Source organism: Coffea eugenioides, chromosome 11 (assembly GCF_003713205.1).
Source record: "Coffea eugenioides isolate CCC68of chromosome 11, Ceug_1.0, whole genome shotgun sequence".
NCBI lineage: Eukaryota > Viridiplantae > Streptophyta > Magnoliopsida > Gentianales > Rubiaceae > Coffea > Coffea eugenioides.
The window spans coordinates 45742201-45764603 of NC_040045.1; the positions used below are offsets into that span (position 1 = coordinate 45742201).

General features: G+C 38.3%; 3 protein-coding genes across 3 annotated transcripts; all 3 read left to right on the forward strand.

The window, feature by feature from the left end:
* The first annotated feature begins 2259 nt into the window (after positions 1-2259).
* Positions 2260-4391, forward strand: LOC113752714 (exocyst complex component EXO70B1). The gene is given in 2 exon segments (XM_027296791.1): positions 2260-3172; positions 3175-4391. Coding segments are annotated over 2 exon segments (2130 nt in total).
* A 6627-nt stretch (positions 4392-11018) lies between these two features.
* On the forward strand, positions 11019-11432 carry LOC113752715 (glutaredoxin-C1-like). The gene has a single exon (XM_027296792.1). The coding sequence runs from the start codon at positions 11019-11021 to the stop codon at positions 11430-11432; it is 414 nt and encodes a 137-aa protein (XP_027152593.1).
* Positions 11433-14811: 3379 nt separating this feature from the next.
* LOC113754219 (RNA-binding protein 12) lies at positions 14812-16102 on the forward strand. The gene is made up of 2 exons (XM_027298578.1): positions 14812-15011; positions 15141-16102. The coding sequence occupies exons 1-2, from the start codon at positions 14819-14821 to the stop codon at positions 15956-15958; spliced, it is 1011 nt and encodes a 336-aa protein (XP_027154379.1). The 5' UTR covers positions 14812-14818; the 3' UTR covers positions 15959-16102.
* The last annotated feature ends 6301 nt before the right edge of the window (positions 16103-22403 follow it).

The window sequence follows — 22403 nt, forward strand, 5'->3', positions numbered from 1 at the left end:
CTTTTCCTTACCATTTTTTTTTCGGAAGGATGAAATAAATACTCAACAACCAATCGGAGCTAAATTAGCTGCAACTGCACTCTAGTTATTGCTCGGTCCTCCGCTTCCACATTTACACATTCGATGATTTGACTGTAGTGCGCAACGCTTTGAAGGTTGCTCCTGCAGATTAGGGGTGGACGTGGATCGGGTACCCGTTCCATCCACCATTTTGTTGATCCGATCTGTACCTTGTTGATCAGTCATTTTTTGACCCTTATCCGCCCCGCATATTAGTGGATAACTGGTTATAGGGTACGCGTTGAAATAGAGTCGGATCAACGGGCACCCGCTCCACCCCATTTATCATTTAATTTTAAAAAAATAATTTATACCAATTTAATTTTTTATTTTACACATTCATCTAAAATTCAATAAAAAAAAAATTTATCAAAAAAGTCTCCCACCATGAAACAAGCATGTGAAGAGAAAATAAGATAAAGGAAAAAATTAAAAGAATTTAAAATCAATAAAAGTTTGAAATAAGTAGCACATTTTTTAAAATATATGTTCTATATTAATTAAATTATTTTCTATAAAACATAAGATCATGACCTCTACAAATGAATCTTGTAAATAAATTATAGTTTCTCATATTTGTAATACAAATTTTTCAATAAAATTACTTATTTAGCTCTAAATTATTATTTTATAATATGTGTATAAAAATAAAAATGAAAAATATATATGCGGAGCGGGTTGGATACTCACGAATTTTTTATTATGTGACCTTAACCTGCCCCGTATCTTAGCTGGTACTTGACCCTTTTTTATCCGATCAAATAATACAAATTAGGTATCCTAATTTTCGGATCGGATCGGATATAACGAGTTTTCGGGTTAGCGGATAATTTTGCCCACCCCCTACTTAGGGCTGTCAACGGGCCGGGTCCGGGCTGAAATTCATTATTCCGAACCCGAACCCGAATTAAAATATCCGACCCGTTTACCCGATGGGTCTTTTATTCTATGTTCCGGATCCGAATCCGGCGGGTCCCGGATCCGGGTCGGGTCTACCCGAACAAATTTAGCAAAATTTATAATTTCTAATAAAAATGAGAAAAAAATATATTTGTAAACTAATTTCTAACTAATGCAAAGAAAAAACCAAATAAGAAAAGAAATCAAATTGACTTTACTCAAATACATCACTCTAATCAAATTATATTGATAAATATATATTTTTTAAATTATTAATTCATTTATATCCGGATTTGGGTCTAATACGGGTCGGAATACTATATTTCGTATCCAACCCGTTTTTTTGTTTGACAAAACGGATCCGGATCCGGATTCGAGAAACGGAATTAAATCCCTACCCATACCCCGCAATAAATTACACGGATCCGGTCCGGATCCGGGTCTAGACCCGACCCGTTGACAGGCCTACCCCTACTGCAGATATTCTCCAAACAACCCCGGCGTTTACCAACTAAGACCACCAAGCCCACCACTAGGAGCCCATCTGTGACCGGACCAAATCTATCTTCGGCCCAAGGGCTGCTGCACAAACTCCACAGAAAAGGCCTTCAAACATCCACAATATCCAATGGCCGCCTGCTAAATGAATCATGCTAGGCTGCCCAATGGTCGTGTGGTGTTGCTTGAACCGAGGGGAGAAAGGCAAATGGACAAAAAAGGTTGAATTTTTAAAGAATGAAGCAGTGCTACTACTGGACAATTGAGTAAATTTAGTGCTAAAAATATCGTGGCAGCAGAAAATGGTGCACCAGACCGATACCTATGACCGGATCCAAAAAAATAAAAGAGTAAAAAAAAAAAAAGAAATATTTCAGAGACGCATGAAAGATCGATCGTGGGAAGCATAAACAACACAAGCAAGCAGCCTGGCAAGCGGGGTCAACGGTCAACTACCACCTTCCACCTTCCGAAAAAAAACAAACAAAATAAAAACAAACCACTTCCAACAACTTCCCAAAAGACTTTCAAGAGTTCAGACCACAAAAAAACGCACACTGCTCCCTCCAGGCTCCAGCATCAAACGTCATCAAAAAACAAGAGCCTCCGCCCCGTAAACGTAAAACTGTCACCCGCTGCTCCTCCCATTCCAATCTTGCTTCCTCTCCTCTTTCCGCCATTCCAACTAAATAACCAGCTACTGCTTTTATTTCCCATAATGATAATCCCGCCATTTCAAGCAACATTTTAACAGAATTTCATCAATCCATAAATTTTTAATATTTTTTTTTTTGACAAAAAATGCAGCCAACAACAGAGGAGAATAATAGAAACCAACCTCCTCCTGAAAAATTCAACAGCTCTGTCGAAACTGGTTCTACTTGTAGTAGTATTACTGCTTCTTCTAGTCCTACACGTCCCCAGCAGTCTGCCTCACAGGGCGATGTTTCGTGCCCCGATCAGAAATCAAGTTTTAGCCCGCATTCCGGCGCTGCTTCTGGAGAATGCACTTCTAGTATTATTAGTAACGGCCAGGAGGACGTTGAACAAGTCTCTGAGGATATCAATAGGTACGCCGACTCTCTTGCCGATGACGACAAGTCCAATCCCCCGGAGGTTCCTCATACGGTGGAGGCATTCTCCAAGATCATAGAATCAAGAATTGACAACTACTACTCCCATTCAGGCGAAACTGCTAGAAAGAGGGTCAAGAAAATGACGGAGGAAGACGCCTTCTTCATCGAAGCCGTGATGCGCCTGTCCAAGCTAACCAACGCCTTCAGCGAGTTCCCACCCTCCGAAACATTGAACAGAACCAGCTTCGTTTTGCAGAAGGCAATGGCCTTCCTCGAGGAAGAAATGCGTTTTTTGCTGGAAGATTCTAAGCTTCCTCCTCCTCCCGATTCCGTCAATCCTAACACCCACCATCACCACCAGCAGCGGATCGCCAAAAACTCTTCTTTCAGTTCCAAGGACAAGGACTCATCCGATCATCATCGTCAGTCCTCCTCCATGAACGGTGATCATAATGATGGGGAGGACGATTTTCCAGGGTATTCCCCGGACACCGTCACCAAAATGAATCGAATTGCATCGGCGATGATATCAGCAGGATACGAGAAGGAGTGCTGTCAGGTGTACTCCATCTCCAGAAGGAGCATTTTCAACCAGCAATTGAAGAAGCTCGAATACGACAAGTTGAACATGGACGACGTTTGAGGATGTCTTGGGAATCTCTCGAAACAGAGATCAAGAGGTGGCTAACCATCGTCAAGCATTGCTCCAAGTTACTCTTCCCCGCGGAAAAACAGCTGGGAGAGACCGTTTTCGCCCACCATCCTTCCCTTTCCACCAGCATCTTCAGCAATTTGGCTCGGGCCGTGGTGATTCAGTTTCTTGATTTCGCCGGGGCGGTGTCACTCACCAAGCGCTCCGCAGAGAAGCTCTTCAAATTCCTCGACATGTACGAGACGCTTCTCGATCTCATACCCTCCATAATCACCGACGATGATTGCTGCGAGCACGAATTGAGGTCAGAGGTCTCCGCCGCTGCTGGCCGCCTTGGCGAGGCAGCCATCAACATATTTCTGGATTTGGAGAATTCCATCAAGAACGACGTCGCCAAGACTGCGGTCCCAGGTGGGGCAGTGCACCCGCTTACTCGTTACGTGCTGAATTATCTCAAGTATGCATGCGAGTACAAAGGCACGCTGGAGAAAATCTTTGAAAAGCAAGCAGGATTGGATCAAAATCATTCTTTATGTGATTCGCGTCCGGCTAAATATACAAAACATGAAGAAAGAGAGGGGGAGAGCAGCCCGCACAATTTGGAACACGAGGCGAGTACGACCCGGTTCTCGGTGCAGGTAGTGACAGTTATGGATCTTTTGGACGCGAATCTGGAAGCCAAGTCGTTGCTGTACAAGGACCCTTCTTTGCGTTACATATTCTTGATGAATAATGGGAGGTACATACTGCAGAAGGCGAAGGGGTCCACTGAGATTCACCAAGTGATGGGCGACAATTGGTGTAGGAGAAGATCAACTGTCGTGCGGCAGTTTCACAAGAACTACCAAAGGGAATCGTGGGTGAGATTATTGCACAGCTTGAGCCACGAGGGGTTGCTAGTTAACGGGAAAGTGAACAAGCCAACGTTGAAGGAGAGGTTCAAGAATTTCAATACAATGTTGGAGGAGATACACAAGTTACAGAGTACGTGGGTGGTTAGCGACGACCAGCTTCGTACGGAGCTAAGACTCTCCGTGGCCGCGGTGGTTATACCCGCTTACCGCTCTTTCTTAGGCAAGTTTAGACAGTATTTAGATAGTTCCAAGCAAGTTGAGAAGTACATTAAGTATCAGCCCGAAGACATTGAGGCCTTAATTGAAGAACTTTTTGATGGCAATCCTACCTCCATGGGCAGGAGGAGATAGTAATTCTTAAACCAAAGCAAGACTCTTGCTCCCTTCTTCCTTCTTCTTCACTATTTTGGTTCCCCACCCCAAAAAAAAAAGTTTATTTTTGTGTGCATTTCTTCTTATTGTAATCGGATATAGCTAGGATTCTAACACGTTTTTGTCCCATAGTTAGGAAATTTTTTGTTGTATTGTTTGCACAGAGTCTATGCAATGCCTCCTAGTTGATGCACTTTTCGGATCATGACCTTGTTTTTGTTATTGTTGGAACTAGTCTTAAAAAAAAGGGTAAATTGACACTTACCTTTCTATGGTTTGATGCTTTAATGCATAACTTTCCCATGGCTTGGGTTAAAGTTTCAACGTTATTTTTCTCGTTAAAATAACAGTCAATAGTAAAAAATCAAAATTAAATTAATAAATCCATTATAGGTTACAAATAAATAAGAAACAAAATATATCAAATCTTTTTTTACTACAAATTTCGGGTATGTTTGGTTTAACTATTTTTGGGGGTATTTTGAAATATTTTATTGCAGCAGCAGGTATATATGAAAAATTTTTACTTGTAGATGTTTTTTGTAATTTTTAGAGGGATTTTTGAAATATTTTTTGGGGTACCTTTTAAAATTAAAATGTTTTTAGAGTACTTTTTAAAAATTAATACTACCACCCATAACCACCATTGCCGCACCCCCCTCCCTCCCCCTTCTAAGGGTAATTTTTTTGTGTATATCTTGGAAAGATAATACCAGATTTACCCTCTTCTTATGATCTCTTAATTATTGTAACATGCCAATTTTATTTTTTAAGTAAACTTGGTCAGTGTGGTTCTTTAATAGAAATTTAAAGTTAAAAATGTGGTCGAAAGACCTTTTGATAATTCTTGTGTCATTGGTTTGGTAAGAAATATGGAAATATTTAAAATTATAAAATACTAATAAAAATAACTTGAGATATTGTACAAGAATCTAACTTTTTGTACAAATTTGAGAACACGTACAAACTGTGGCTATAGTAGGTTAGATTATTGATACCACCCAATACATTGGTGCTTCATGGAAGTGTGCCAAAGACTCAGGAGAGCTTGGCCCATAAGGGCTTTGATAGATTTTGATGAGTTGTATACATTTTTGGGCTGTAAATATTTGTATAGCTTCATTGATGTATAGGTAGCCTCTGTTACTATGTAATTGCTTCAGTTCTCTATCAATAAAATCTGGCAGTTTATTTTAAAAGGAAAAGTTTATATGTAATTTTTAAAATTTTGTGTATTTCTATTTTTCAGTTGTTTACTTGGATGACAAAATTAGAAATTCAAAAAAAAAAGTAAACTATTTATGATACTTTTTAAATTAACTAAAAACACTTTATAATAAAGAAAATAACATTTTATAACTTGCAAAACCCTCATTAACTCTTTATATTTAAAAAAACATGTTATATTTTGTCTTATTAGAATTAAACCTTCATGCTTTTTATTTTTGCTGTCAATATACTCATGTTTTTGTACTAAAGAATGAGATGACACAAGGGTAGATTTGGAATGAGATTATAGAGATAGTAAAAAATGTGAATCAAATCACAACAACTATTAGATCGCAATTGCATAAAAACGAGGACTCAAACAACACAAGTCAACACAACCTTGAACTTCATGGCTCGTCCCATTTATCATTCTTGTATGATACCAAAGTGTCGACCTTGTGTATCTGCATTTGAAGAGAATAAACCTCAGACTTATCTGCAGAGCTTTCAACAAATTAAGGTTCTATTCAAACTGATGCTACATCGCAGTCCCTGCCTCAGGATCAAATGAATGCAACTTAACCATCTGCGGATTCGCAATCAGCTTACCATCACTCTCATTAATCCAAGTAAATAGGCCTGTAACATCTTTTTCAATATGGGCTAAAACATCAAACATACCTGCATTCAGCACCGAAAACCATCAGATTTAGAAGCTTCCAAGAAAAAGAACAATCAACCAACCATATATGATAATTAGAAGAACACAAATTATGCCAACGGGGTTCATCTACGCATAACACACATGTAAATTAAGTTTGATATATAAATTTAAACTAAGATGATGTAATATATATATATATATATTTGAATCTGTCAGTGTTTACATGAACAGTATGGAAAAGATAAATCCCTAATTAGAAGAAAAATATCTAAGTTAGTTAGACGTCAAGATGAACAAAATGCCGGCGGAGCCAGGGGCAAAGATGAAATGGCAAGGGAAGCGCGATACTTGGCCAGCCCAATTACGGATCCACAATCGATCTGTGCTTGTGTGAAAAAGTAGTTATTTAAGATAGACGCCCAATGGCATGTGGGTGGATGAGACCTTAGCTTTTGTTGACGAGGGACAATGGCTACCCCAAAAAGAAACAACAAAGCCCAAAACGAAAGTGAAAGCAAACAATAAAGAAGAGGCCGCATGGTAACGTACGACAAAATAAAAGAGGATGAGAGAAAAGAAGAAATAAAACAGTACGAGTAAATAAATCTTTGCCTGCAAGAGAATCAGAAACATGGGAGGATTGGGAGCATGACATCAGATTTACAAGATCACATGCTTTAAAGGGATTCATGTCCTTCTTTCTTTCTTGCTTTCTTTCTTTTGGGTAAGCTGTTCGTCGGTCAACACTCGGGAGAGAGAGAGAGAGAGAGATGTGATGCGTGCATGCTGATGCCTAATGCCTGCAGGTGGCAGTCAAATTAGATTATGATCACGATGGAAGATTAGAATTAAAAAGAAAGAAAGGAATAAGAAATGATGATCCCAGCTCCAGGGACAAAAAAGTGAGGGAAGATTAGTTTGCGGTCGGAGGAAGAAGGAAATGGGTCCCCATGCTTTCGCCGGTTTTCGCCGCATCCGTACTTACGCTCCCCCACCGGCCCGCCGCCCGACTGCCAATGCTTCAGTCATGTGCACGCGCAACTCCCTTTTTTCTCCTTGGAACTGCCCACCCATTGTCGCTTCTTTAGGTGGACATGCCCATTAATTCCTTCTACTGCTCTTGCTCTTTATATTTTGCCCATTCTTTGCTCCTTTTTCTTTTTCTATCAGCAGTCAACACTTTTGTTATATATGCTGCGGCAAAAAAATGTTATGATACTCATGAGGGGAGGGGCTGGTTTACTCTTCGTTTATTGCCTCTGCCAAAAGGGTAAAAGGATTCACTTTTGCTGCCTGCATGTCGCTCGCGCGATATTACTCCAACGTTCATTACTACCACGAGTATGTAACAATTTCATAATTTGCACTTCGTTTTTAAGTTAAAACTCATTCCCAAACTCGTTAGTGACATCAGAAGTCACGGCTGCCACTGTGCGCTCGGGTGCGTGCTCAATACGTCCTCATGGAATGACATCATTAATATATCAAGTAGATTTGTTATCGAGTTGAGTCCGGTTGGATATGTTCACCACTCGTATACTTGAATAAGAATGTTCATGTTCGAGCCCAAACTCGTTGAGTTTAAATTCAAATTTGGACCTATATATATATATTTTTATCTTAGTTGAACTCAATCAAATCGCACTCAATCGAGTGTAATTGAGCTCAAACAAGCTTAATCTAGCTCAATTAAGTTTTCAAACTAGTTTTTCACTAAATTTCATAATTTTATAATAAATAATTAAAAACCAGTATATTATAAATACACTATTTGATAAAATTCAACGAGTACTTGAATTTTGATTTTTTTTAACTTATAAATATACTATTTAATAAAACTCGACGAGCATTTGAGTTTTGATTTTTTTTTCTACTTATAAATGCGCTACTTGATAAAAGCTTGACGAGTACTTGAATTTTGATTTTTTCTATTTGAACTCAACTCAATTACTTTATCAAGTAATTTGAACTCGACCAACGACGAGTTCGAGTCGAACGTTTAATCGAACTACTCGCAAGTCTAAATAAGAATTATGTTAATTTACACCCGTAGAAGTGAGTACAACATCGTGCATATATATGCTCCAAAGCCTTAATCACGGCCAATTTTTGCCCACCACCTTTTTTTTCTACTTTTAGCCGTGTGAGTACCTTATTTGCCCAAAAACAACTTCGGACTAGCAACTCACTCACTAAAAGCCTTGATCCTTACCACTTACCACACACACATACACAACCCCCCCCCCCCCAAAATAAAAAAAAATAAAAAAACTGATACTACTAGTACTTAAGACAAAATACTACATGATGCTAGAGGGATGTCGTTATAGTAGTGTTATCGTAATATTACACTGTGTTCTTTGCTTGTTTGTCGAAAGAACAGAACAATGGACCGTCTTTCTCTCCAGTCCTCATTATTCCAACATGATGCATTGTGGCATTACATCTCCTCCGTCGAGAGAAGCAAATGGTTATCCACATAAATTTTTACAATAATTAAAAGGTTAAAGAGTAAACAGAGGAAAACTATTGATATCCCATATATATATGTGTGTGTAGAAGCATTTTAAGGATCGTCACTGTCGATTTAGATGCGTTACATGTTCTAATAAATTCAGCATGTACCAATGAATTGAGCATCTCTACGAAAAATGGTGGTGCCTAACCATGTATAGTTACTTGTTTCTGACTGACTTAACTAACTATCGTCTGATGTTCTGCAAACATCTCTACACTGTATTGCACTATTCACTGATGATAAACTACTCGCCTCTATAGTCTATACTAAGTGTGGAAATGAAAATTAGAGCGAAAACTGACTCAGTCAATTTCCACATACCAAGAAAATCAGAACCCAAATCCCAATCTGCTAGCAATCTTTAGTATTGGCATGGCCTTGCTAATTTTAACATAATCACAGTCAAAATGAAGATTAATAGAAAAAAACAAACACGCACATGCACACACACACGCACACGCACGCTCTCTCCCTCTTGTTAGAAAGAGGCAGCATTAAGTTAGACTAGTCAGTAACTACCAAATCTTTAAGAACGTTGCACCATAGTCTTAATTGTTTATCTAGATTAAAGCATCAAAGTTAATTAATACAGAAACGATTGGGGTAGGGGAGGGCCGGAGGGGGCAGGGGTTGGGTTGGGCGAAGGGCAGCGTCCTATTAAGGTCACGTCATAAAGCAAAATGCGATAGGAAGCAATACTAGGAGTACTAGTATTTATTAATTAATAGTGCTGCCCACAACAGCAGAGCAAAGCCCCGACAACAAGGACAGAGACAGCCGTCTATTTTAAAAAAGAAAAAAAAAATCCGAGTCATTCCATTCCCCTCTCTTTGTTCTTCACCTCTCTCTATCTCTCTCTTTTTCTTTCTTTCTTTAAACGAACTAACATACCTCGCAGCAGCAGTGTAGGTTTCACTGAAAAAGCCTGCTTTCATGTCTCCCTAGCCTCTAAAAAATCACTCTTGTACAAAGTCCCCGGAACCAAATAAGCCCCTAACCAAGGAGTTTTGGTTTAGTGAACATCAAAAAGAGGTTAAGTCCATTTTTGAATGGTAGGTTAGGTCGGAAGTTTAAATCTCATTTGCATTAAAAAAATACAAAAGAAGTATCAAAATATCTTTTTGGTCTGATCAAATTTATATATTTATTAGTCTTTACATAATTTTTGGTTAAGTGAACATCAAAAAGAGGTTAAGTCCATTTTTGAACTGTAGGTCGGAAATTCAAATCTTATATACACTGAAAAAATGTAAAAAAAGTGTTAAAATATTTTTTTGGTCTAATTAAATCTATATGTTTATTAGTCTTTACATAATCTTTTTAGACTCCCTCTTCTTCTAGGATAAGATAAATTAGGTTATAAAAATATTAACGTTATAATTTTTTTTTTTAAAAAAAGCCCTACCCCGACGTACGTACCGGTGCTTCCTAGTGCTTCTTCATTCTTTTTTTTTGGGAAGGGGTGGGGTGGGGAGTTTTAATCCTCTAGAGAGAGTAGACGTATCCCATGTCGCCGCCTTCAGCTGCTGCCACCTTTTCGGCTTTTCCAGCTTCTGCTTAGTAAATGAAGGCAAAAGAAAATTTCATTTTCAGACCCGTTGTCTCTGTGTTGTCTACTACTCTACTCTACTGAAGGAGTATGTACTGCAACAAAAGGTCAAAGAAATGTGCGTACAAATTTTTTGCCCTATCCTTTTAGAGCAAAAGACTACGTAGGTCGATTTCCCTGAGCACGCGTTGCGACAACATCAGACAAACCCCCTCCCCATCCCCCGGCCCTCCCTCTCCCAGCACAGGTACCAAAATGCCGGTGTTCCAGTATTACTCCTCCTAATATTAATAATGAAAATGAATCCTTAAAGCCGAATGCTACACTGCTACTATTCCAGTATTCACTACTTCAATACTCTACTTCTTCTTCTGTACTACAAATACGGGCACTTCACTCACTCCTATATAAACACACCATCCACCGTCCTCCATTCTCCATCTCTTCCTCACACCTTATATACATACATATATATATATATATATATATCGCAGCATCCACAATAGAATTCGATCCCCGCCTTAAAAACTTCCTCGTACTGCTTCTGCTTACAAGAGAACTCTTTCTCAAATCTCACCCTTACTGTATTCACGTTAACTTGCTAATTGTCGTACAACACGTAGGTCCTTCAGATCGAAGCGTGATACGTAATCAAAATCGAGAAGAATGCATTACCAGGAGGCGGCGGCCGAGTCATGGGGCTACTATGCAGCTGCCCCACCGGCGGCTGGGGTGAGGCACGGCATCAGCATGGGAGGAGCGGACCCGTTGGAGAGGGTGGTGAGGCTGGCATCGGGGAGTGCGGTGGTGGTATTCAGCATGAGCACTTGCTGCATGTGCCATGCAGTCAAGAGGCTGTTTTGCGGGATGGGAGTGAACCCGACTGTTTACGAGCTGGATCAAGACCCCAGGGGCAAAGAAATCGAGAGGGCTCTCATCAGGCTCCTTGGGAACTCGCCGCCTGTTCCGGTGGTGTTCATCGGAGGGAAGCTCGTGGGTGCCATGGACAGGGTCATGGCTTCCCATATCAACGGGACATTGGTCCCCCTCCTCAAAGAAGCCGGAGCTCTTTGGCTTTAAAAAAATATATTTATATATATATATGTATGCATATATAATTAATCAATACTGCTAGTATTTACGTCTCTCATCTTCATCTACTGCTAACTAGCTAGTAGTATTAATTGATGAATTTCCATCCCATACACATGCACGGTTTAACAAGGAACGGGGCAGAGCAGGGAGAGGACTAAATATTGGTTTGCGCTTTTATTTTGTTATAGGCCAATTGGATTCCTCCATTTTGAACCCATCTGCCCAGCGGGTTTCCTTTTTTTTTCTCCCCAAGACTAATTCTCCATCGAGTTTATGCTCACCTGTTTTTTAGCAAGTAAATGTACTCGACTCCTCCATTGTATAGAGTTTAAGAGTTCAATGAAACCATCGATCTCCTTTTCTTTTCTTTGTTACGTATGGTACACTACATTTTTGTCATTTTGAATCTTGGTAATGCGTAATACATTCCTCTTTTTTTTTTTTTTTTTTTTTACAAAAATACTGTAGAATATGTAAAGTATCTGTGCCGCAGACTTCTGCCTCTTTGGTTGGTCAAATGAACTCTTTTTTCGTTCAACCCAATATCGTACAATGGATATATATATGTATGTATTATACTTTTCCTCTAATTTGAAAATAAATGTTATAAATGACTTGTCGAAGACAGGGCATCAAAGCTCCTACCTCAACTAACCTTACGTTAACTGTCACAACAATATGAAGACCTTGATATTACTGATCCACGTCAGATAACATAAGAAAATGGAATAATCATTTTCTTATTTGAGAGAGAAGTCGAACGATGATAATCCCTAGTGCAAATTTACAAAATTTCATGGTCAATTGGGTGGTCGAACATGGTTGTGGGTTCAAAGAGAATGATCTAATTAATAAGGAACACTGGATTTGGAATGGGTTAACAGAGACTTGTGGGCTAAACAGTTTGAAAGTTAGTTTCGATCAACCGTTGTGCAACGGCCCAAGAAAAGATCTCGCGTCAAGAATTCCTGAGCCAGGAGATGCGGGTTTGCTCCACTCAATACAGCCCAAAGGGCTTTGTACCTCGCTACACGCTCTCCTAAACTCTTTTGTTTGCCATCCCATTGGGCCTGTCGCTAGACTGGAACGTCCCGGAGGGGCTGAGATTCTTATAATTTTTTTTTTTTTATTAATCATCTGCCCTCCTCACAAATTAAACGCAAGCATCTCCTAATGAAAAAGCTTAACAAAAGCATCTCCTAATGAACAAGCTTAACAAAAATACTGAAAAAAAATCAAAGATAGTTGAACTAGTAAGAAGACTATAAATGACGGAACAACTGTAATAATCAGCCAATAACTATTCTAAAATTAGAAATTTGCAGTAGAAATTGCATTGATATTCCAACACTCCTCCTTGTTATTTTTGTTGCAGATTTTGAGTTGTCTTCTCAAAATTATTTTGGACAAGACTTTTGTAAGAATGTTTGCACGTTGATTGATGATTAGCCTTACAATGATGCATCACGTCTTCCAGTTTCCAGTTAGGATCAAACTATAAAATGAACGGCGGTGTCTCTAATATGCATGACCCAGCTATCAATAATCTCCTCTTTGAATTTTTTATTTAGAATTGTCAATTTTCAAGCAATTTATCGTAAAATTTTTTCTTTCATTTAGATTGAGAACAATTCATTCCCAACTAAATCGTAAATAACACAAGCTATGATTCTTATTCTTATGGAAAGGAACATCCAAAAATCCAGCGTAAATGCTGGTCCTGGACCTTTGCTCTAGCTGCTTTCTAATTTTTGCATTCATTGGATGGATAGAGTTGCATGTTATTTATCTTAGAAACTACAGTACTACATTTATTATCGCACCGAGTATGATGATGTTATGTTAGTGCACACAACCCTTTTTTTTTTTTTTTCTTCTGAATGGAAGACTAGTAGTGCACACAGCTTTAAGCCAGCGAAACTTCTTGATGTGTGATTGCAGAGAGAAATGAGAAACTCAGCCAGCTTCCTTCCATATGGAAACATGTCAGGCTTTTAAAAGGGGGTCGTCTTATCAAAAGGGGTATTGACATTTGACGATCGAAGTCGAACCAGGCTCCATGCTGCTGTAGCCTTCACCGTCGTCGATCTAGCTTACAGAATGCGCGTCAAAGTTTCAATGATCTTACTCAGGAATCACATCTCGTTTGAAGGTCAATTCGTGATATAGTCGAAAAAAGGAAAGAGCCAAAGTGATTTGTTATCTATCAAGAAGATTTGCCGCGCGCCTTGTTTGCCTTCGAAATTGATCTCAGAAATGACGCCCTTAGCAGCGAGTGATCGATATTCCCCTCCCCAGTTATGGATTACAGAAGAAGCAACTTGGAAACAGTTGAGATAACCAAATGACTTATCGTAGCCAAGAAAAGATGCTGAGGCCACGCAGTGTTAAGATAAACTCAACCCAGAGTCAGAGAGTACTGAAGAGTGCTTGCGGATGAAATGACAATCCGGAGATGCCCATCGTCTTCCAAAACTATTGCATGCAGTAAAAGTTGATCATTTGCATGAATTATTGCATCAATCATGTTGGCCAAAACTCATGCATCGAATCGGCTAAATTTTAGGTGTAGTCCACCCAGAGTACGAGTATCCATCCTCCTATTGGCTTTTTAGTATAGTAGTAGTAAAATAATGATTCATATTTTGGCATGGCATGGCATGCTTCGCAAGGTTTACGAGACAACAAAACAATCGAAACAAGACAATATTATTATTATTATTCTTGACTACAAACACTTTTTACTTTTCATCGCGTCTTCAGAGTTTTCCTTTCTCATTCCCTCAGCAAGTGTTATAAGGAGTGTTAATGCTTCGTGATGGCAACCCGTGACTGTGAAGTACAAAATACAGGCAACTGATCTGATCAGGAGATATGTCTTCATAAAAGCATATGTTGACTTGACACATGTTTCGATCATCGACAGCTGGGAATTTAACCTTCTTCTGCTTCATCCTTGCGACCCACAACTGAGATCCCTCCCTCCCATCGTGCCATCCTCCATACGGCCCGTGAATATTATTCATGTTCTTCTATGCTTCTCATGATTCTAGCCTTACAATCCCCACCATCCGCCAGAAGGTTACTTCAATCAGTTCACATGCATTGGTTTGCATTGTTAAATCATAAACGTACGCCCTAAACTGTTTCCAACTTGGAATTAAAATACACAGTTGGTCCTCCCACCAAACTATTCACGGGCTCAATTATATATGCATACAGAAATTTCTTTCTTCTTCTTCCTTTTTTTTTTTGGTATAATGTATATTGAAAATGATTCAGATGGTTTTGATGGGCTACAAGTACTACCAAGCAGCCATTACGAGAAATGATCAATAGAAGCTTCTGTTCCCAACATGCCATTTGCTACCATGTTTGCTTCCGTGAATGACAAAATGTTTCTCTTTCTTCTCCTTCTTCTTCTTGCAACTTTATGCGTCCAGCCGCCCCTTGTCCTGCTAGCTCAACCCCTACAGCCCACCTCCCATATCACCGTACAAGGTTCAGTTTTCTGTGATGCATGTTACGATAACACTTTCTCACGGCGCAGCTACTTCTTGCCAGGTAAGCTATTTTACTCCTCAAATTAAAGTTTTAAACAAACAACTCGTCGAATATAGAGAGTCTAATCTTGCCCTTTGCCCTCTGGAAAGTTGTGATTCTAATTTTTACACCCCGATTACATTTTGTTAGGTGCCCAAGTGCATATTCAGTGCAAATTCAGAGCAATCTCGCCCGGAACAACCGAACAGATAACCTTCTCAGTCAACAGAACTACGAATAGACATGGAATTTACAACCTGGACATACCATCCGTGGAGGGAATTGACTGCACCGGACACCCGGATATTCAATCATTCTGTGAAGCAAGCTTGAAAGGGAGTTTATCTTTGGCTTGCAGCGCTCCGGGGCTTAGGAGAACAACTAATGAGATCACAATCAAATCAAAACAGAACAATCAATGTATATACAGCCTGAGTGCTCTCAGTTATAGACCATTTACAAGGAATGTCACCTTATGTGGGAATAAAAAGATGAGATTGCCATACTCTTTCAATTCCTCCAAGTTTTTCTTACCTTATTTTCCTCCCTACTATGGGAGCATTCCATGGCCCCCCTTGCCCCAGTTACCACCTTTGCCTCAATTGCCCCCATTTCCGTCATTCCCCTTCCCTCCCCTGCCACCATTACCATCTCTTCCTCCCCTGCCGCCATTACCATATTTACCTCCGTTTCCATCGTGGCCTTTCCCTCAAGTACCATATCCTAGACCTCCTCCATCACCACCGTCCTTCACATTCCCTCCTCTTACTCCCTTCCCTCAAGCACCTCCCCTGCTTCCTCCACCTGCATCTTATCCTGGAGATCCTAGAACTTGGATACCTAATTATCCTCGATTTCCTCCTCCCCCACCACCAGTACCACCAAAATTTAATCTTGGAGACCCAAGAACCTGGATACCGTACCATCGTCCATCTCCTCCCACAACCCCACAAGAACAGCACCCCTAGATACCAGCTATAAAATCTCACCTCGCCTCCGCTTATCTACGGCTTTACTATAAAAGAAAACAGGTGTCGACTAGTGTCGGGTAATCATAGTAAAATATAGATTGCTTCATGAGTTCAAGAAATTGGCGAAATGATAAAATAAATTGACTGCATGGTTTTTTTTTTTTTTTTAAAGGTTTATGTACTAACTGGAACAACTGTCATTCGGAATTTTCCAAATCAAACTTACAGAAAACCTTCTCTGATTGAATAATTCAAGATCATGCCACACCCATTACTATGCAAGCAGTCATATACGATACAGCCGAATGCGTGTGCAACATACTGCACTGAAACAATTACATCTGGCACAGCACAGTTGAGAGGAATGTGTACTGTACCATGGGCAACATTCTCCATGATTGCTGTTGAATGATGACTACACGAGCTTTTGTAATTTACTGATGAGCACGCGAGCTTTTATCTTGTAAAAATATTTATAGCTTAATTTCTGACTAAAATGAGAACACTTTGTAGCTTAATTCTAGATAAAGAGACGACACCAGAAAACTCTCAATCTTCTCTCATTCATACTTCTACAAGTACAGTTCGTAACTTGTGACAAAGGTCTATGACTAGGTTCAAACGAATGGAACAAACTGGTCCTAGATTACCCATGACCCTAATTTTTGAACTCCGGTCTGTGCCTTTTCAGCTTCTTTCCACACAATAAATCTCTAGGCTTTTTGCTAGTATTTGTTACGCTTAAGCTGCAGACTTAATAATTAGTGTATGAGAACAAAAAAAAAAAAAAAACTCCATCATTCAGCTGGCGGTCTGATTGAACAAAAAAACTGCTCTCGTTCTTTCTAAAAGATTTATTTTATTGCGTAACTCCTCAATGACGTCAGCAGCAACCTGCAACGGAGAAATTAAAGTTTCATACACAATCTACAGGCTACCTAACATGGAAGCTGAGAAAGAACAAAAACATCAAAGTACCAAGAAGAAAATACTAGTTGTACACACCATTGCTTTGTTCCTCAAAGCCTCTTCTCTTAAATCTCGTTTACCCATTTCTTCTTCAGTCTCTCTATTTATTTCTTTAAGCTTTTGCGCCACCTCCTGAATCTAAATAGAAAAGTTCAATAGTTGTTTCAATCACACAAAAATGCTCAAATGACAGTTGTAGACAGGTCTCTAGGAAGCTTCAAACTTTTCCATAATTGTTTCCTCAAGTTTCTAATAACATATTAACAAGCACAGTACCCACAGATGATTCTCTTTGAGAATTCCTTCATGATGCCCCTTGTTCAACTACAAACATCCTGTCTTATCCAGCAAAATCATATTTCAAATTAAAGACTTGCTTTGTTTTCCAGTGACTTGTTTCTATCTTTTTCATACTGCAAAGCTTGCAGCTTAGAAGCACATAAACAGATAGACTTCGCCATAGATGTATTAGCCATTGAATTCATTTAGTTCTATAATCAAAGTTTTTGAGCTGTAAAAGTATTTCTGTCTGAAAGAGACTTGAAATTTAACCTACCGAAAAAAATGCTGTAAATGTCTAACCGGAAGGACAAAAGTAAATGAAGAAAGCTCTTGACGTCTGCAGTACTAGAGGTTACCCATAGCTGCTCCAATAAATCCCTTTCACAGGTAACTATATGGTCGTTAGTGCTGTTTTAAATTAGAGGACACTAAATTTGTCAGAATGGCTACAGGGAATGTACAAAAAGAAAACTGAAATTTAACAATTTAAACTAAGCCCGGTCCAACGCCCTCATTCGTCCTTCAGTTAATCTGGTTCACTACTCTTAATTAGAGGTGAGTAAATCTTGTTTGTAACTCTTAAGATGTGAATTCTTATCAAATGAATGAAAAGCCAATAGGAAATACATCCAAAACTTCCATCCATTATTAGTTATTAAGTAGTATGGTACAGGTTTCTGAAGCAGAAATGTTGGCATCATAACAATCACCAGCTTTCCAAAACTGCTTAACGCAACTACTGGTCCTCCTTTCATTCCGAAATACGGGACCAACAATGGAAGCCTTGTTGTGATCATCATCCACGTGCACCAAAGCCAATGGCTCCTCCTTCGCCGGATGATCAAGAGGAGACATCAAAGGATAAACAGTACGGCGCCCATTATGAGGATGATGATGATGACTAGTTGGGGCAGCAGCAGCTTCTTGTTGTTGTTGCATGGCAAGACGTTCTTCAGGCGGAAGAGGATCGAGAAATCCGACGGGCAAAACTTCCTTAAGCATTAAACTTTTGCAATAGAATGACCCATTTGTAATACATTTAGTCTCACATATATTTGATTTTTGGCTGTAAACATAGAAAGAATGGAAAAGATAAAAAGATTGTCACGTGACAAGTGAGCTTCAAAACCCTTATGGTTGTAAGGGCATCAATCAAAAAGGAAAGAAAGTACAGTAAGGTGAGGAAAATTTTGGTTGTTCAGAGATTTAGAAATTTCGTATAGATTTTTACAAGAGGGACTGGTTGAGAAAGTCGATGGCTACCAAGGAGTACGAGAAGTTAGGAACTGGAAGGAGAGTAGTATCGTTAGCCTGGTAATGAATGAGGGTATCTTTATCAATTTGAGTATGCCTTTTATACATTTTCAGTATACAACTTGTTCTATACTAGTAGGTTTCGATTATGTCACATAATTTCTTTTGTCCTATTTAGAGTAAGCTTTTTTATATTGTCAGTGTAACAAAAATTAATCATATCTATAAGACTATAAATCTATACTACATGCATATATATAAATGGAGAGCATGCTTGCAGTGCTAACAATTGTTGTTATTTTGTATGATCCCATATTTATTATTATTTCACTTGAATTTTAAAACTTTAAACTTCGCTCCATCCTTTCCATGAATTTTTTTTAAGTTTTAAAATCGCAGACTTCCATTTCATCCTCTACCAAGATATTTTTAATTTAATTACCTATTGTAATATACTATATATATATATAATTTTCAACACAAACAAAAATATGCATTTTTTAAATTAAGCATGCATATAGAGTATGCCTAAAACACTAGTAATATTCACCATGATATTAACTTTTTTTTTGGGAGTCGCCGGGATATTAACAAGGAGAGGGGTAAAAGATACATATAATAAGAGTTTGGGAAGCTGCATATAATTCTGGAAAACTTGAGATGGTGTTCAATAATTTAAGGATCCAGCTTTAAAAATAAATCATCTATAATTCATAAGAATTGTGCATCAAAATCTTCTAAGAGTGGGGGAGGGATGTATTGAGTGGTATAGAGGGAAGAAAGTGTAAATGAGAAGCCTGTGTTCAAGACCTTTCATTTACACTTAAAAAAAAAATCCTCTAAGAGTGGGGGAAAGGATAGGTTGGATGATCCTGGGGAGGGAGTGTAAGTAAAAGGTATAGGATTTGAGACCTTTAACTTACCCAAATAAAAGTAAAAATAAAAATCTTCTAATTAAGAGCTGCGAGTCGAATTTATATGTTCAGTTTGGCAGATGCACTGCTAGAGCAAAAAATAGGATCAGAGCAAATTTCACTTTATGAGACAATTTGCCCTTCTTTATATTAAGAATTATTACTTCAACTAAATCCTCCATAACCCATGACAAACCTTTTTTTTCCTTTTCTTGTTCCCAACTACAAAAATTTTGTAGATTCTTGATCATCATGATCACCACAACAATAAATACGCTATCATTGCCACAAACATTAACCTCCAACCCAGTTTCACCTAAAAAATTCAACAAAAGCTTAATCTTCCCTAATTGAAATTGACAAACTTCCCCTTTGACTCTTTTTCCAACCAAATAATATAAAAAGTTCAACAAATAAAAGGGTGATTAAATACTTGGGGGAAAAAAATAGATGTCTTCTAAAACCCATTTATTTGTTCTTTCTTCATGATCATTGATTTTAATTCCAGAAGATGAGAAAAGAAACAGAAGTGATCTACAGTATTGGAGGATGTTGACAGAGTCACCAATATTAGGTGCGAGAGGAAGAATCAAATCACGAGGTTCTTTTGGGTTTTGATTTGGTGCTTGAGTTGCTAGTTGGGGTGTTAGTGGCTTAGTTGTTTGGGGGTAAGGAGAATGAAGATGGTAAAACATTGTGGGGTAGAGAATAGACAAGGGATGATTGATTGATTAATTGGTGAAACCAGGAGGAGGAATTAAAAAATTTAGGAGAGTTTCATTTGAGACCCCCAAAAAATTGAAATTTAATTGCAAAACCTTAAGTAAGGGCAAAGTTGCCTCATGAACAGAATTTTGGTCTGGATCCTAATTTTTGCTCTGCAATATCACCAGCCATTCAGTTTAGAGTAATAGTTTGCAATACAATTGGTTCCAGATGAACCGTAACTAATTAATTACTCGAATCAGTTCTTAATTGCGATCACCGTGACAAGCAATCTTATCAACGGCCAATGAATGGTCATTTGATCCAGTGGTGACAAGCGGGGGAGGTGTAATTAAGTCAGGTCTTTCGTTCCAGGATCTGATCACCTCTACTTGTGGGAGTACTGTGTATCAACGTCAACACATCAATGATCGGTGGCAAATTGCAGCTGGCGAGTTCCTAAACCTAATTCGATTGAGGTCAAATTCATATGTGTCAATTCTCTGATTTAATTTTCTCCAGCGATAGTTGATGGGGAAATTTTTTGATTAACTAGGTTTTGGGTTATGATGCACTTTTATCACGTAAAACAAGTAGATCATACTAGTGGCAGGCAGGCCTTGCCTTTAACTTTCACGGTAGTACATAACATTATTGTTATGTCTGATATGCCTTTTTCTAAAAAAATAAAAATAAAAAAATGCGACCTTATTGTATTATTGTTCATCCATAAATAAAATATCGGTTTTGTATTCAACCATGAATGATGGGAAAGAAAAAGTTAATTGATTATTATTTCTAATCCTGTTTGTAAAATATCATGGGGATATAGCAAGTTCTAAAGGCACTTTAGAACATCAAGATACATTAACTGTTTGGAGATCGATGTTAGTAAAAAAAAAAGTGTAACTTTCAATGTTTGTCAAACTAGGATGGCGCTTGATGATATTTTATAAACTAAAGGAGAAAATAAAATGTCTTTTCACAGAACTAAAGGAGGAAATACGAATGAATCTAATGTCAAAACTATGTGGTCAATTTGGAAGCAGACTGCATTTTGTTTCATTACGCAAATAGATGCTATATCTTCATTCGGCTGCTGGAAATAATATGCTCTGGACCAGAATAATTCATAGACTTTCACTTACTCCCGCATGCCCAGGGAGACACCAGCCTGGTTTCTGGTAATTAATACTCTGGTTACAGATTTACTGTGGCAGCAGCTGGGGCATGCACAGATCACGGATGAATAACACTCCTTCCATGGTAACAAATTATGAAAAGATGCTTGCGAGTGAATGCCAATCCGTTGGCAAGCAAAATTAAAACAAGAGAAAACATTAGGGTAAAGGAAACAAACATATAGATAGAGAAAGAGAGAAAATATTTGGTCAATTAAATGGTATGAGTCAGGTAGTTGACAATTTTAAGAGTTTACTTTTCGCAAGCTGTAGTCCATGCAATACAACCCTTATTTGAAACACTTGTTGCGGATAACGAGATAATATATGAAACAGAATAATCTGATAGTTCATAATCCAAAACATTAGAAAAATCAAAGAGATGAAAATGAAGGCAACTGAATATATAAAAGATTGAAAAAAAAAAAAAGATTTGGTCGTTAAACTTCAACTCTGACGTCAAGAATTGTAATTCGATCGCTGTTTCTTTTAGTTATGCAGAACTTCGATGTTTTTGGTTCTAATCTCCTTGCCCCTTCCTTGCTTTTAAAATTCCATTCTTTCTCTGTTAAGAAAAAAAAAAATTTAATGTTAAGTATGTGGAGTTATATATTAGTTTTGTTGAGGGTTATTTTTGCTTTTTCCTGGCTAATTAGTATTGGCCTTCCGGTAATCATCACATACAAAGAATAAAAGTCTTCCACAAACTTGTTAATTAGTCAACCCTTGCATCATAGGATTAATGGAATTTTCCAGCTTAATTGGCCAGACAGCATTTAGGATATGATAGGATAGGCTGGTGGCTCAAATTGGTAATTTTAATCTTCCCATCACTTTAATTGATTGTAAGCACTAGTAGTGTTCCTGGTTGCACTATTAACTATGTGATTAGTTAAATGAACGTGGAAAAAAATTTGAAAACTACAACTAGAAAGGTACTGGTACTTCTATTAATTTGTCCGCTTCCTCAGTTTCTTAATTCAGAGAAGCTGGCCTCTTCGCGTCATTGTAAGGATAAATAAGAGGGGCAATAATTCAATGGAAGAGGTCATTCAAGAGTTGACAAGTAGGATAACTTGCAAGAACCATTCATAATTTTTGTATCTCTGGTTGTGAATTCTATACTATATAAGGACC

Excerpts from the sequence above, each read along its gene's own strand:
- LOC113754219 (XM_027298578.1), top strand. The coding sequence starts at position 14,819 with ATGTTTGCTTCCGTGAATGACAAAATGTTTCTCTTTCTTCTCCTTCTT. Across the intron at positions 15,012-15,140 it reads GCGCAGCTACTTCTTGCCAG|GTGCCCAAGTGCATATTCAG; the intron begins GTAAGCTATTTT and ends ACATTTTGTTAG.
- LOC113752715 (XM_027296792.1), top strand. The coding sequence starts at position 11,019 with ATGCATTACCAGGAGGCGGCGGCCGAGTCATGGGGCTACTATGCAGCT.